This window comes from Pinus tabuliformis, chromosome 5_2, assembly GCF_031772625.1.
Source record: "Pinus tabuliformis cultivar Carrire ecotype Pingquan chromosome 5_2, CPIR1, whole genome shotgun sequence".
Classification (NCBI taxonomy): domain Eukaryota; kingdom Viridiplantae; phylum Streptophyta; class Pinopsida; order Pinales; family Pinaceae; genus Pinus; species Pinus tabuliformis.
The window spans coordinates 980,051,010-980,067,775 of record NC_142306.1 but is presented as its reverse complement, the minus strand read 5'-3'; the positions used below and the strand labels follow the sequence as shown (position 1 = coordinate 980,067,775).

At 38.1% G+C, this 16,766-nt stretch overlaps 1 protein-coding gene across 1 annotated transcript; it reads right to left on the bottom strand.

Moving 5' to 3' along the window:
- Positions 1 to 14,047: 14,047 nt before the first annotated feature.
- On the bottom strand, positions 14,048 to 14,707 carry LOC149162573 (uncharacterized). Its single transcript, XM_089435225.1, has one exon. The coding sequence runs from the start codon at positions 14,705 to 14,707 to the stop codon at positions 14,048 to 14,050; it is 660 nt and encodes a 219-aa protein (XP_089291351.1).
- Positions 14,708 to 16,766: the final 2,059 nt, after the last annotated feature.

The following is a 16,766-nucleotide window of genomic DNA, read 5'->3' as shown; positions in this document are numbered from 1 at the left end:
AAAATGGGATCTTTGTCACTTACAATAATCTTTGGGTTTCCATGTAGCTTTTGAATTTTTTCCATAAATGCAGTGGAAACTGTACTAGCTTTAAATGGATGTGATAATGCACAAAAGTATGCATCCTTGGTAAGTCTATCAACTACCACCATGATGACACTCTTTCCCTCAGACTTGGGTAAACCTGTGATAAAATCCATTGAAACCTCCTCCCAATGTTGGCTTGGAAGGGATAAAGGTTGTAATAGACCTGGGGTCTTAATTGTTTCAACTTTATTTTGTTAGCAAACCAAACATTCTACCACAAACTTTTGAATATCCGATTTAAGGCCATCCCAAAAAAAATCCTTCTTAACCCTATGGTAAGTTTTTGAAAATCCTGAGTGCCCTCCTAAGGGAGAAGTGTGCAATTCCATAAGAATCTTTTGTTTGAGTTGGGAATTCTTACAGAGGTATAAGCAATCTTTGTACCATAACGAATCATTTTGCCAGCTAAATGTATCAGATGTACTGGAATCTTGTTGTAACTTTTGAATAAGTGCCCACAATTCTTCATCATTCTTCCATTCCTCCCTTGCTTCGTTTATCCAATCTGGTTGGATAATAGAAATGGCGCACAACAATGCTTCCACATCCTCATCCTTTCTTGAGAGTGCATCTGCCACCACATTTTGCTTCCCTTTTTGTAGATGATTTCAAAGTCATAACCCAACATCTTTGTGACCCACTTTTGTTGCTCTTCAGAGGATAATCTTTGTTCTAAAAAATATTTAAGGCTATCATGATCCGTTTTTACCTTGAAGTGTCTTCCCATTAGGTAGGGTCGCCATTTCTTAAGTGCATGTAGTATTGCCAACATTTCCTTCTCATAAATGGCTTTGTGTAAAAACTTTCCCTTGATTGGACGACTTTCAAAAGCAATGGGTCTTTCATCTTGCATTAAAACAACACCAATTCCATTTCCTGAAGCATCACATTCCACAATAAAGGTTTTTGTGAAGTCTGGTGTAGCTAAGACTGGTGCTTGGCACATTGCCTCTTTAAGATGTTCAAAGGCCTTTGTTGCTTCTGGAGTCCATGAAAATGCATCTTTCTTCAATAATGTTGTTAGAGGTGCTGCTATTCTCCCATAATTTTTAACAAACTTGCGATAATACCCTGTCAACCTGAGAAATCCTCGCAGATGCTTTATGGATGTGGGGATTTTCCATTCCTTAATGGCTTTAATTTTGCTAGGGTCTACCTTAACTCCTTCATGAGATACAATATGACCCAGATATTCCACCTCTTGTACTCCAAAGAAACATTTGGATCTTTTTGCATATAATTGTTTCTCCTCCAATAGTTGTAGCACCCTGTCAACATGTTCAACATGATCCTTCCAAGACTTGCTGTAGATTAGTATATCATCAAAAAATACTAACACAAATTTTCTAAGGAATGGTTTGAAAATGGAATTCATCAAACCTTGAAATGTAGAAGGTGCATTGGTAAGGCCAAAAGGCATGACCAAAAATTCATAATGACCCTCATGAGTTCTAAATGTTGTTTTCAGAATGTCTTCAGTCTTCATTCTGATTTGATGATATCCTGAACGAAGATCCAACTTGGTGAAGTAAATTGATCCATGCAATTCATCCAGTAATTCATCAATGACAGGAATGGGAAACTTATCTTTAATAGTGAGCTTGTTGAGCTCCCTATAATCCGGACACATGCGCCATGATCCATCCTTCTTGTGCACCAATACTACTGGACCAGAGAAAGAACTTTGACTAGGTTGAATTATACCAGCCTCTAGCATTTCTGCAACCATACGTTCAATTTCACTCTTTTGGGCATAGGGATATCTGTACGGCCTGATGTTTGGAGGAACACTTCCTGGAATCAGATGAATAGCATGATCATGATCACGAATAGGTGGGAGACCTTTGGGAGTCTCAAATACCTTGGAATGATTGTCCAAGACTTTTTGGAGATCTTGAGAAATAGATGATTTCAATGTGGAAACATCTAGCGAACATAATTGTGCAATTACACCTCTTTGTTCCTTTTTTAGAAGCTTTGTCATACCGTTAGAGCTGATTATCTTTCCCAGTTTCCCTGTAATACCCCTTAATTCAACTTCCTTTCCTTCCGCACAAAATTTCATGAAAATTTCTTGAAAATTAAAAGCTATTATACCCAAGGATTGTAACCATTGGACTCCTAGTACAACATCAACACCTCCCATTGGAATGGAAAGCATTGGGCTAGTCAATACATATTCTCCCATGGATAGCTTGATATTATGGCACTTTCCAGAGCAATTTATTGTTCCTCCATTTGCAACCATCACTTGACACTCTGGTGCTGGATATAGGAAGCAATTCAATTCTTTTGCTACCTTACAATGAATAAAATTGTGGGTACTTCCTGAATCAATCAACACTATTACCTTTTTCTTCTTGATTTGTCCTTCTATCTTGATGGTTTGAGGAGTGGTAATTCCCGCCAATGCATTACAAGATATGGTCGGATTCATTTCTTCTTTATCTAAGCTTTGTTCCTGGAGTATATCCTCTTCTTTTGACCTTTCTTGTTCCTTTTCTTCTTCCTCTTCACAATCTATGTAGAATAATTTCTTCTCAGCACACTTATGACCTTTAGTGTATTTGCTATCACAACTGTAACAAAGCCCTTTTGCTCTTTTTTCTTCCAATTGTTGTGGTGTCAACCTTATAGGTTGTGGAAGACTAGGGGCAACAACACTTCCATCTTTATAGTTGTGAGTGGTATGCTTCCTGGTTGCCATAATTTTGCTTTCCATTTTTCTTGCTAACCTGAATGCCTTCTCTAATGAATCAGGTTCCCAAAGGCGAACATCATGTTGGATATTATCCTTTAAAGTCCCTATGAACACATCAATCCTATGCTCTTCTGGAATATTTTTTACCCTTATGTTCAATTTTTGGAACTCTTCAATGTGCTCCATTATTGAACCCTTTTGTTTGAGACTTATCAATTGGCTAAAAAAAGTGTTGCTTTTTGTATCCTCATAATGTGTTGTCAATTCTTCCGTAAGAATTTCCCAAGTCATTGATACCATACAAACTGATTTGGTTCCAAATATAAAGTTGCAATACGTACCTTTTGTGTGTTTTTCACATTATTGAGATCAAAAAATTGCTCCATCTGTAATATCCATGTTACGGGATCCTTTGCATCAAACTTCCTCATATTGATTTTTGGAATATGGTGGGTCTTCGATCCAAAATTAGAGTCTATGAAATCATGATTAACATTTCTTTTGTTCGCATCATGAGTTTCCTTTACTACCCTTTCACCATTTGTAAGTATTTCTTGTAGAAAATTTGTCAAATCTGTCTTCAAATCTTCCATGTCTCTCTTCAAATCTGCCATGTCTCTCTTCAAATCTGTCTTCAAATCTTCCATGTCTGTCTTCAAATCTGCCATGTCTCTCTTCAAATCTGTCTTCAAATCTATCTTCAAATCATCCACCTTAGCTTCCACGCCATTCATCTTAGATTCCACGCCATTTATCTTAGCTTCTGTTAGCTTTTGTGAGAGTGACATCTGTTGCACTTGGTCTTGTAATTTTGATATATCATGTAGCATTTCTTCCTCTTCTTCATGAGTCATGCTAGAGCTTTCAGGTTGCTTACTAGGTGTTTTCATTTTCTTTCCTTGGGGCATGAGTTACTGATAATAATGCTCTATTATCCCCTTTGAATTCCTTCAAAATAATTTTTCAAGCCAAGCTTAAGCAAAAATTTAAAAAAATCTACACACCTTTTTTCACTTTGTAGGAGCTCAATATTGCCTCTGATGTATCTCTGTAATTTCGGATCATCCAGTTCTGAAATTGTGACCTGCATTAGCCCTCTATGTCCTCTTTCCAATGCCACCAGTCTGATCTAAATTTGATTCTCCAAGGAAGAGTTATGCCAAATCTCCAACAGTGACCTGATTATAGACTAGTTTAGTAGAGCGAACTTGTATGACATTCCACATGTCCTTGTTTTGACCTTTGGCTTTGAAAAATATATACAAGAAACTACAGCTTGTCTTCTTTTTGTACCTTCTTACGAAACTTCAATCCGATGCTCAGAGAGAAAGCTATGACGATTTTCTGCAGGTCACCTGTTTGGAATGTAATTCAGGAGTCTGCAAAAAGACCAACTTCCTCAGATCATATATCCGCAAATATAGCGTGAAAAGCTCTGAAATTCAGAGCCAAGGTTCACTATGATTTCGTCTCAAATGGGTTTTTTTTCGCTTCTGAAACGTCGCAGAAAAAAGTTATAGAGAAAATGCCATGATGACCTATTTGGAGTAGTGAAACCCTAGAATCCAAAGCTCTGATACCAAATGTTATGAAACCAACTCACAAAAAGATAGAAAAGATAGATCATCGCCTTAGAATTCTGCCTCTTCAAGGGGTAAACCTCCTTTACATTACACAAATGAATGATTCTTTGATGATTCAAATGACAAAACCTCCTTTTTATATATAAGAGTCTAAGGAGTCACAATATAAACCAGTCGACCTAACAATAATAATATAAAGGCACAAAAATAACAATAGAGGGATTCTATGGGGCACAGTAATAATAATATGGGGACAATAGGGGCACAACAATATTAATAAGAGATATAACTACAATAGTAATGGGGTAATCACTAGTATTATAGGGACCTAACAAAAAATAGGCCTTATAACATGGCTCAACTAGGTCCAGATATAAAATAGCTTTATAGATGAGGAATGACCTGTTATAGAGTTTTTTGAACCCAACGTTTTGGACTACCAAGTGAGTCCATCATCAGGGGATGCGTCAATAGATATTCACTAGATTTTAATGATTTATCCAAGAGCTCTATTTAGGGTATATATAGGTTTTTAAAGGAAAGATATATGAAATTTAGTCGGCCATTATCTTATTAATTTTTCATTTATTATTATTATTATTATTATTATTATTATTATTATTATTATTATTATTATTGTTATTTAATTAATTTATTAATTTGTTTAATTAATTAGTTAATTAATAAGATTAAAGGGATAAATTAATTAATTAATTTTATTCTCTATTGAATTAATTATTATGTTTATTAATTTTATATAAAATTAATTATTTAAATAATTTGTTTAGTTAATTCATTAATTTGTTTAGATGATTAATTAAGTTATCTAATTAATTAGTTAAAAGAATAGATTAATTAATTAATTTTATTATTTATTATTTATTAATATGTTTATTAATTATTAATTTATTAGTTTGATTAATTAATTAATTAATTAATGAGGTAAAGGGATAAATTAATTGATCAATTTTTATTATTTATTGATTTAATTAATTTTTTTATTAATAATTTTATGTAAAATTAATTTGCTTAAAAGATTCATTGCTTTGTTTGATTAATTAGCTAATTTATTTGATTAATTAACTAAAAGAATTAATTAATTTTATTATATTATTTATTAATATGTTTATTAATTTAATTTTATGTATTTATTTTTTTGATTAATTATTTGTATATTTTATTTGATTAATTTATTTTATTGATAAATTAATTAATTAATTGTTATTTAATTAATTATTTAATTAATTGTTATTTAATAAATTAATCAATTAATAACTTAATTAATTAATTAATTAATTGATGAATTAATTGATGAATTAATTGATAAATTAATTAATTAATTAATTAATGACCTAATAATGAGTTATTTATTGATTTTTTAGGATTTCAAGTAAAGGTTTCCACGTGTTGCTTAGCTTTAATCCATCGTCCCGGTTTAGGTTATTCTTCCTTTTTTCTATTTCAATGGCTTCTTTGATTTTCCTTTTAAGATAGTGGTCTTCTCTTCTAACGAGCTTGACTTCTTCTATGCAGATGTAATGAGAGGAAGAATGAACATGTTCTGCTAAGGCCGATTTTGAGGTCCTTTCTCTTCTTAAGTCAGCAGTGTGTTCTTTAATTCTAATATTAAGAGACCTACCTGTTTCACCTATGTATTCCTTACCGCATGAGCATGGAATCACATAAACACCTTTTTGAAGGTTAGGGTTTATGGGATCCTTGACTGAGTTGACTAATTGTCTAATGGTGTTAACAGGGGTGAAGGCTACATTAATGTTATGTTTATTAAGAATTTTAGTAATTTTATCAGTGGTGCCTTTTATGTATGGAAGGGAGACCTTAGGAGTTGATAAATTTTGGTCTTTGACATCCTTGTTATTCTTGTTTAGGGATAGGTGCATGGCTTTCTTGATGGTATTTCTATTATAGCCATTTAGTTCAAACACTTTGTGAAGATGGTTGAGCTCATCATTTAAATGGTTAGGATCAGATATTCTGGCCGCCCTAGTGGTTAAGGTTCTAATGATGCCAATCTTCTGCTTAGGGTGGTGATGGGAATTTGCATGAAGATATCGTTCTGTATGGGTTTTCTTTCTATAGACTTGGAAACCAAGGGACCCATCTCTTTTAGTAAGAAGGATATCAAGAAAGGGAAGCTGGCTGTTATTTTCAATTTCAATAGTGAATTTTATATGGTCAGAGAGACTATTTAAGTGATTGAGGAATAGGTCAAGTTTTTCTTTCCCATGACTCCACTTAGCAAATATGTCATCTACAAACCTTTTCCATTCATCAGGGGTGTATGGAAATGACCTAAGAGCCTTTTGTTCAAAGTGCTCCATAAAGATGTTGGCAACTATGGGGGATAGAGGAGAGCCCATAGCCACACCATGAGTTTGTTCATAAATTTTACCTTTGAAACTGAAGTAGGAGGATCTTAAGCATAGCTCCAGAAGATCCACAGTTTCTTTATCAGTGATGTTTCTAATGATCTCAATAGCTTCACCAATAGGAATCATGGTATAAAGGGATACAATGTCAAAGCTAACCATCAGATCTTCATCTTTCATTTCTATGTTATTAATCCATTGAACAAAAGAATAGGAGTCTTTAATATAAGAGGGGGTATTACCAGATAGGGGTCTAAGTTTTTTGGCCAAGTGTTTTGCCAGAAGGTAAGTAGGGGAACCTATGGTATTAACTATAGGTCTGAGAGGTATGTTAGGTTTATGGACTTTAGGAGCCCCATCAATTCTAGGAATAATGGCACTATTAGGAATGTTTTTCTTTTTTTTGATATCATCAAGCGATGATTCTTTGATTCTCTTAATTACTTCCCGCATGATTTTCTCACTGGGATCTTTATCAATGATTTTATAACATCCACTGTTATTTAGATGTTCTTCCATTTTATTGTCATAATCAATTCTGTTCATGATTACAGTTGCATTTCCCTTATCAGCCTTTAGGATGACTATGTTTTTATTTTTTCTAAGGTTGTTTAAAGCTCTTTTTTCTTCTAGGGAAATGTTAGATGCAGGAGGTTTAGAGGTTCTTAAAATCTTTGCAATATCTTGTCTGATTTCTTCACTTTTTGCTATGTCTAGGTTTTTAATAGCTACTTCAATATTACTGATGACTTCTTCCACAGGTATTTTATTAGGGGTTATGGCAAAATTTAGACCTTTTTTCAAGATGGATTCAGTTGCATAATCTAGGTGGATGTTTGATAAGTTAATGACCTGGGCTTTATCTAAGGTCCTACTTAGATTGGGCTGTGAGGTTTGAGTTTTTAAGCTAGTGGATGGGTTGTTTGTTTGATCCACGTTTATGTTCATATCTGCGTTATTTTCATTTAAATTTGCGTTATTTAAATCCAATGTTTTATACCCTTGTATTTCCCTATCCTTTGTTGCTGCGCTGTTTATAAGACCATTGTTCACTGTTTTATAGCCTTGTATTTTTCTATCCTCAGTTGCTGCACTGTGTATAAGACCATTGCTAGCTGTCACATCAAGCAGAGGATGAGTGGACTGCGGATTGGGGTGAATCAGTGAGGTTTCTTGCGTATTGTTGTGCCTGATGGAGAGATCCACGTTGCTTGCCACGCTGTTTACTTTCTCACAATGCGTATTACTGCTGCATATTGCCTTTCCCTGCATATTACTGATATATACGCTGCTTTTATTTTTATTAATAACTCTGCTGTTCATTTTTGAATTGAAATGAGGAACATTAACCTTATTAATAGTGGACAATGCAGTGGCTAATCTCTCACACTGGGTATTACTGACTCCCTGCGTGTTACTGATATATACGCTATTTTTATTTTTATTAATAACTGCGATGTTAACATTATTTATGACTTTGCTATTTCTTTCTTCTATATTGTTATCACTCTGCTGCTTTTGGTAAGCTTGAGTTCTGGAGGAATCAAGATTAAAGTTCTGAGTGCGTAAACTAGAATAACCCTGGTGTCTATGAGAGCATGGGTTGTACTCTTCATAAACAATGCGTAAATTATTTAACTTTTTTAATTTCGGGTTGTTGTCCTTAGTTAACCATTTATCAGATTTTATAAATGTAATTGCATCCAGGGATTGCCATAGATCATGTCTAAGATATGAGGAAAGGTATAGATGAGAAGAAAGAAGTTTCTCGGAAGTTTTTATTAATTTTGACCTAACCCATTTAATTTCATTTCTAACTAGGGTTTCACTTAATTTTTTGAAACTGAACAGATTTCTACCCAAGCGAAGAGGATGTTTGCAGATAGAAAATTTAGGAATTAGATTGTTGTCTCTACAATTTTTAAGAAAATTTAGATTGGAGATGAGTTTAGCTCTGGATAATCTTAATTTCTGGAACTCTGATGCGCTGTCCATCATGTCCCTTCCATGGTAGGACTTGATGTTGTTAAATAATGAATCCATAATAAATTAATTAATTAAGTTATTAATTTATTAATTTATTAAATAACAATTAATTAAGTTATTAATTGATTAATTTATTAAATAACAATTTTTTATTTTTTATTTTTTCTGTGTAAAGACTATTCTATTAAATTAAAAAGAGAAAAAATATGTACAAAGAGGTTTGAACCTCTGAGGGCGCCATAGCCATCCCTCTATAAAAAAAAAACGTTGCAGATATTGTTGTTCTCTCGGTTTACAAAAATATTGATCATAAACTTAAAACCTGAACAGAGCTATATCGACCCAAAACTAAACAGTACATTACTGATTACTGTCCGTTAACAGCATTACAAGAAAGGAGGTCCAAAATAAAATCCCAGAGTATGAGCACCTACTAGCTAGTGTTGTCAGGTGCCGAGCGCACTGAGAATTAACCACGAGATCTGGAAATCCAAAAACTGATATACTGTCCTGAAACTGAAGGCAAAAGTGATTAAGCCTGCTGTGACTCACCAGTAGCATTATCGTTGGCCTTGTCCGGGGAGCGCTCCCAAGTAACCATTACCTCATCTTCGACTTCCATTAAATTGCCATCCGGAGGAGGCACAAGATGCAAGACACTTTCATATCTGTTCGCTGGCTCACAGGCAATGATATTCTCCTGAGGAGAGTCCATCTGAGTGCAAGCTTCACCCTGAAAATCCTCTTCGTGCACCGCCACAGAGACCTTGAGGACATCTTCCGCCAAGCTACTCTGAGAGGCACTGGCGTTCTGAGAAGGTGACTGATCCCCGGATGCGTCATCTGAGCTGGCGAGCTCATCTTCTTCCTCCGAGAAGATGACCGTGATTATGGCAGAGATGAGCGGTCTGTTGAGCCTGCTTTTGAATTTGAATCTGGAGGTGTGCAACGAACTGTTTAGGGAGGGACCAGAATCATCTGAGGGCGGAGAAGAAGGCGAGGCCATGGCTAACGGGGATATACGACGAGGTGCAGGGCTCCCCCTCCCCCCGGCCCTCCCCGGGACCCCGAATTACTCCCTCGCCTGGGAATGCCCCGACGACGGGGGGCCATGGTCGAATAAGACAGCGGAGTGCAAAAACTCAAAGGCTGAGGGTAAGGGAAAAGCAACTCACAGATTGAAAGAATCCGAAATGAAGACCAAACTGTAACATATAAGACCCAGACTCTAAGCACACATGAGAAAGACCTGGCAAGCAGACAATACCCAGCCACGACCGAGAGAACCCAGTTCCCAACCCAAACACCTACAGCAGGGGCAGAGACCAGATTCCTTACAGAGTATATGCCAAAGACTGACCTGAGACACCAGACACAACAGGCGAAAACTGACTTGGAGCACCCAACCCTAACGCAAAGATGCAGAATATAATTCCTTAGGCTGATCAATTGGGGACTCTTATGAGTCCATGGCGGCTTCCCCTAAGACCAAGACCACCAAAAGAAACCTCTGCTTGCCGAGAGCGGATACACTGCGATGCTTTTGGAGAGAACCAGAGCAATTGAGACCAGGAGAATGCGCACCATCCTATTAACCTCCGCCTGCGTACCTTGGGCTCGTGCCGGCATTAATGAGACTTGAATTTCTACCTTGTATCGCCTACTCCTGCTTGTATGCTTGCCAGCTGCCGGCTGCGCATGCATTAGCATTAACAGCTATTGAAGACACCCGCATCCGGGTGTGGTTCTTCTCTCAACTGCATATCTCTTGTTAATATAGAATGGAAGGTAGAAAGTTGGTTCTCCGAGGCTATGCAGTGTAGTGATCCTTCAAAGAATTCCTTCCCACTGTCCACTCCTAAATTAGCAAGAAAGTCTGCTAGTTTGTTCCCTTCTCTTCTGATATGCTTGAAGGAAATAGCTTGATTATGACTGAGCCATTGTTGTAGTAGCTCAAGTCGAGTGGCCATTCTCCAGCTACTACTGACCTTGTGAACCGGGGATCCCTGTTGAAGTTTTAAGGCCATATTGATGAGAATTTGGGAGTCCCCTTCCACTATAAGAGGAAGGAGCTTTTGATCCTGCGCTAGATTAAGCCCTCTCCATAATCCTTCCAATTCCGCTGCATTATTGGTATTCCAGCCAATTGAGCCAAAGAAAGTGATGAGAGGCTTACCCTGGTAATTTCTGATGACTCCACCAAATCCCGTTTTTCCAGGATTTCCTTTCGACGCTCCATCAAAGTTGAGTTGAAACACATTGATTGGCGGCGGGGTCCAGCTTGCAGTGGTCACTTGATGTCTGGAGGAATTTTCGTTAGAAGAAGTCGGACCTTGTAATTGTATCTGCCAGTTGTCCCATATAGCTTGTTCCTGCGGTTGCGATGGAAAGTCCTCTTGGGACCAGCCTTTAATAGATAGAGTTTCTTTGATGTTATGGTGCACCCCGTTCCATATCTGCTCCATCGTCATTGATTGATCTTTGAAAATCCGTCTGTTTCTCTCCTTCCAGATATTCCACATCAGTAATCCCGGTATGATTTTCCAAAGAGTGTTTAAAACTTTGCTCTGATATGGCTCTTGAGTCCAGTTGCGAAGGGTGCCTTTAATGTCCCCCATCACTCTACCATCCCTCCGACAGCGGAATGTGACCTTTTCCCACAATGTCCTTCCAAGCGGGCAATTTTGCATAAGATGTAGAGCTGATTCCTCTTCCTGTTTGCAGTTGAGACATATAGATGGCCCAGAGAAGTTCCTTTTCCTGAGGTTGTCCCATGTGAGAATTCTATTGTGTGAAAGAAGCCACAGAAAAGTAGAAACCTTCGGCCAAATAGGAGGGTTCCATATTTTGTCCCATAATTTGTCTTTGATTACTCTGTCTTTGATAATGATTTTGTAGGCTTCCTTGGTTGTGAAGGTACCCTTTTCCTCATATCCCCATCTTAGTGTATCCATACCTGCCAGCTTTAGAATTTTTCGTTTTTGAAGTTCTGAGGATAGGGAAAGTTGAATTTGTTCCGAGCTGTGAGGTAAGATATGACTAGCTTCTTTCCACTCTCTATGTTCTTGGGCAGTATGTGATCTCCAGAAGTGACTCACCTTGTCATGCTGGTTTATGTCTCGGTCTGAAATTCCCTGAATGATATCTTTGAGATTTGGAAGCTGCTGCCATGAGTCTTCCCAAAACCTTGCTGTAAGGCCATCTTTCACCTCCCAGAAACTGTGCTTTTGAATTAAATCTCGATGTTGAATGGCTGAATTCCAAATGACCGAGCCCTTACTGACTTCTGACATTCTAATTCGCTCCTCTAAGGGTAAGTTTCTTGCATATTTCGCTGTCCATAGGGCCGCCCAAGGTGTTCTGGAATTTGAGAGCCACTTCCACCAGATTTTTGCCCCCATTATCATATTGCTGTGTTCTGGGTCTCTTAGCCCAATGCCTCCTGCTTTTTTAGGAAGACAAGCTTTCTCCCATTTGACCAATGCCCACTTTCGATTTGGCCCCGAACTTCCCCATAGGAAATTACGCTGCAGCTGTTTGATGGCTTTGAGCACCCATTTCGGTGCCGCCAAGATAGAGAATAGGTAGAGAGGCATGGACTGCAGAACAACTTTAATTAGCACTATCCTACTAGCCATATTAAGAGCTCTGTGAGTCCAGAGGAATAATCTGGCTTCCAATTTTTCTAACAGGCTGTTCCAAGAGGAATGCTTGAGAGCCGAGGCAATTAGAGGAGCTCCTAAATATTTAGAAGGAAGGGACGCTATGGTGAAGCCTAGAATGCGAGCTATAGCTCTTTGGGTGGTGGGAGGAGTATTGAAAAAGAAAATCTGAGATTTGACTTTGTTGATGAGGGCTCCTGAGGCATTCGAAAAGTTTTCAAGAATGGATTTAAAAGAGCGCGCTTCTTGAACAGAGGGGTGACCGAATAACATGTTATCATCAACGAATTGTTGGTGCGAGAAAGCAGGGGCTTGGTGGAAAGCTAGACCTTTTAGATTGTGGGAGAGGATAGCCGATTTAATACTGCGTCCTAGGCCTTCAGCTAGGATGACAAACAAAAAGGGCGATAGAGGATCCCCTTGTCTAATTCCCCTAGAGGGGCGAAAGGTGGGGGACGGAATGCCATTAATGAGAATAGAGAAGAACGAGGAGGATAGAAGATTGCTGATCCATCTGATCCAGGAGGGGGCAAAACCAAAGGCTTTGAGGATTTTTTGCAAATATTCCCAACTGATACTATCAAAAGCCTTAGATAAGTCAATTTTGAGCAACATACCTGGTTGTTTTGACTGCTTGAGAGAATGTATTATTTCATGGGTTAAAATAATCCCATCCGTGATCTGTCTTCCTTCTACATAACCAGATTGTTCTGGAGATATGATGAGGGGAAGCATGGGCTTCAGTCTCGATGCTATGACCTTGGAGACAATCTTGTATATGATGTTGCACAAAGCGATTGGTCTGTACTTATCTGGAGTATTGGATTCCTCTGCTTTGGGGATTAATGCGATGAATGTTGCGTTCAGACCTGGGTACATCCATCTTAGAGTGCGCGATTCTTCCACTACCTGCCAAACTTCCCATTTGATTAATTCCCAGAAGTGCTGAAAAAAGTTTGAAGTAAATCCGTCTGGTCCTGGCGCTTTCCCTGCTTTTAGTTGATTCACCGCAGTTTCAACCTCCTGAAGACTTACAGGTTTGAGAAGAAGAGTGTTGTGATCTTCAGTAATTAATCTGGGTATATGCCTGATAATTTTGTCAATAGCCTCTGTTCTGTTTATGTTAGGTTCTTGATTCATCTTCTTGAAGTAGTTGAGGAACTCCTGTTCTATTCCTTCATGGGTTTCAATTTTGATGCCCTGTTCACTGTTGACATAAGAGATTTGATTGATCATTCTTCTTTGGACTGTGGTTTTGTGAAAGAATTTCGTATTCTTTTCACCTTCCTTCAGCCATCTAACTCTCGATTTTTGCCTCCAGAGAGTTTCCTCCTGTAGGTCTCGTTCGAGGATTTTGTTTTCTATAGCTTGCTCCTTCTGGACTAGCTCTTCAGAGCGTCCTTCAGAGATCATTCTTTGCTGAATATCTTTCATTTCTTGGGTGAGGATTTCCTTTGATTTGAAAATGTTGCCGAAAATGAATTTGTTCCAGCGTTTTATTTCCTCTTTGAGGTGCTTCAGCTTCCTTTGGAATATGGACATTTTTGTTCCATCCGTTGGATTGAAATTTTGCCAAGTTGTCCTGATAAATTAATGGAATTCCGGATGAGTTAACCAAAAAGCCTCAAACCGAAAGGGTCACCTTATACTGTTACCAGGCCGATTCCAGTGAAGGGCTATGGGCCAGTGATCAGAACCTGAGTAAGGAAGGATGGAGGCTGTAAATTCTCCCCCTAGATGAACTGCATTATCAGAGATCAAAAATCGATCTAGACGCGAGGCTATTTGCATTGGTGCTGCTCTTTTGTTGTTCCAGGTGTAGAGGTCGTTGTTTGTAGGAAGGTCTATCAACCAATTATTTTGAATGAAATCTTTTAATATAGAGCCATCCCTGTTTATCCTGCAACGCCCTCCCTTCTTTTCCTCCATTGAAGCGATCATGTTATAATCTCCGCCTGAGACCCATAGCGGGTAATTCCTTTCTGCATTAAGCTGCGTTAAAGCGTCCAGGATTTCAACCTTGTGCTGGGTTTCTTGAGGAAAGTACACATTTGTTATGTGACCATAGATATTAGTACCAATTATATGAAAGATAGCTTGAATGAAATTTTTATTTGCATGTATGTTAACTAGTTGGATCATTCTTGCATCCCAGAGCACTGCAAGTCCTCCTGAGGCTCCCTGAGCATCAACAGCTGTAACTAACCCACCTGGCCAAGCCTTTGCTGCTATTTTTTCCAAGACTGTCGAATTACATTTTGTCTCCTGCAAAAAAAGGATTGCTGGTTTTTCCTCCATTAACATATTTTTTAAAAGTCTTCCTTTCCTTGGGCCATTGAGCCCTCTAATATTCCATGATATCAACTTCATTGGGAAGGTTTGGGGTTGGTATTAAAATACTTGGTTAGCTTAGCATATCTGCCTGATTCAACCAAGACTTCTCCAATCTTGATGGTTCTTTCTAAAGTAGTTTTCCTTCCTCGTTTTTTACTGTCTTTGGTGATGAACTTCCCATCCCATTGACTGCCGATTTGAACCCCTAGTGAGTATTTCTTTTGGGCTTTGTTGAGGACTTCCACTAGATTGTCCACTTGTCTGTCAGGTATTTTGTCGAAATTCCCTGTTTTGCATGCTTGTTCTAGGCCCAGTATGTCTAGCTCGCCAATGTCTATTGATTCCGTATCCTCCTCCATGATTTGAGGTTCTTGATAGCTTCCTTCTCCTTCCTTCTCTTTTCCTGTACTTGGGTTTGTACTATCTATATCCATTTCAGGGAGGCTCCAGGTTTTTGAAGCGGTCTTGATATTATTGCCTTCTTGTTCCACCTTCTTTTCCCCTGTTTTCGAATGGGATCCTTCAATCTTTTCCTGGTTAGATTCTTTTCTATTGGAGGTTAAGAGATCCGGATCCTGCAAATCTTCATTGGCTAAAACTTCAAAGCTGTTACTAGTAGAGGGTTTTGATGGATCCCTTGGAGATAACTTTGTTGGGGCTACTGATTTTTTATTTCCTCTTCTACGATTTGTCACCTTAGTGAAACCGTCCGACGATTGGTTTTCCTGGTCAACTTGAACCGGAGGTTTACTGTTTAAAGGGCAGTCTCTGTAAAGGTGTCCTAGGTCATGACATTTCCTGCACCTAAAGGGTACATGCTCATAATCAATTAACTGGATCCATTCCACATCTTCATGAAAGAGACTTACCGTATCAGGCAGGGGTTGCTTCAGGTCCATATAGACGCAGATCCGTGCGTATGAGGTATATCTCTGCGTCTTTGTTTCTTCTGCTACCTTGACGAAGTCTCCCAATACTTTGCTGATCGCTTTGAGCGACTCCTCTTCCCAGTACTCCCATGGCAGCGAATACAGCCTGATCCATACCGGTGCCCAGCTTAGATCTTCCTTATCAGGGTTGAATCGTTCGATCCATTCTCTGAGAAATAGCCCGGCAGAGTTAAAGAAATAAGGCCCTCCCTCGAAAACTCTGTTTCTGTCTTCCAAGCAGTTGAAGACTGCGGTAAAAAACCCCTTCGGCCCTAGATGCAAGGTTATGTGTCCTTTTGGATGCCATTTGACATTAATCCAGGCTCTCAAGGCTTTCTCATTTGGCCAAATACCAATAAATTTGCCTATGAGAGCATGATCTCTCATGTATTGAATTCTGGCATTGATGCGATGACTGGGTAGCTCCACTTTTGGCCTGTGCGTAGCTACTGGCTTGCATGTGGATGAGCTTACTTTCGGCTTGTCTTGCTGTGCCTGTTCCGTCTGCTTCTGCTGACTTTTGTCTGTACTTCCCTCATTATGCCCCTGTTCCTTTTCAGAACCCTCGCTGTACCCTTGCTGGTTGTCGTTTGTTGGAGGAGGCGCCCCTCCTTCCCCCTGATGGGGGTTCATTGTACCCGCCTGCCAAAGCCTGCGGCCTGAGGACTGCTACGCTGCCGCTATCAGATCTGGTGGCTTCTGTCCAGAGGTCCTGCCGTTGCAGGTTGTCTCAGAAACCCTAACGTCGAGTCCGTGTTCTCGAAAGGGCTGTTTATTATACTGTCCCCAATCCTCAATTTCTTGTAGACTTAGAAACAGAATTTATTAAATAACAATTAATTAATTAATTAATCAATAAAATAAATTAATCAAATAAAATATATAAATAATTAATCAAAAAATAAATACATAAAATTAAATTAATAAACATATTAATAAATAATATAATAAAATTAATTCATTCTTTTAATTAATTAATCAAATAAATTAGCTAATTAATCAAACAAAGCAATGAATCTTTTAAGCAAATTAATTTTACATAAAATTATTAAAAAAAAATAAATAATTAAATCAATAAATAATAAAAATTTATT

Coding starts and splice junctions, on each gene's coding strand:
- LOC149162573 (XM_089435225.1), bottom strand. CDS start 14,707: ATGGAGGAAAAACCAGCAATCCTTTTTTTGCAGGAGACAAAATGTAAT.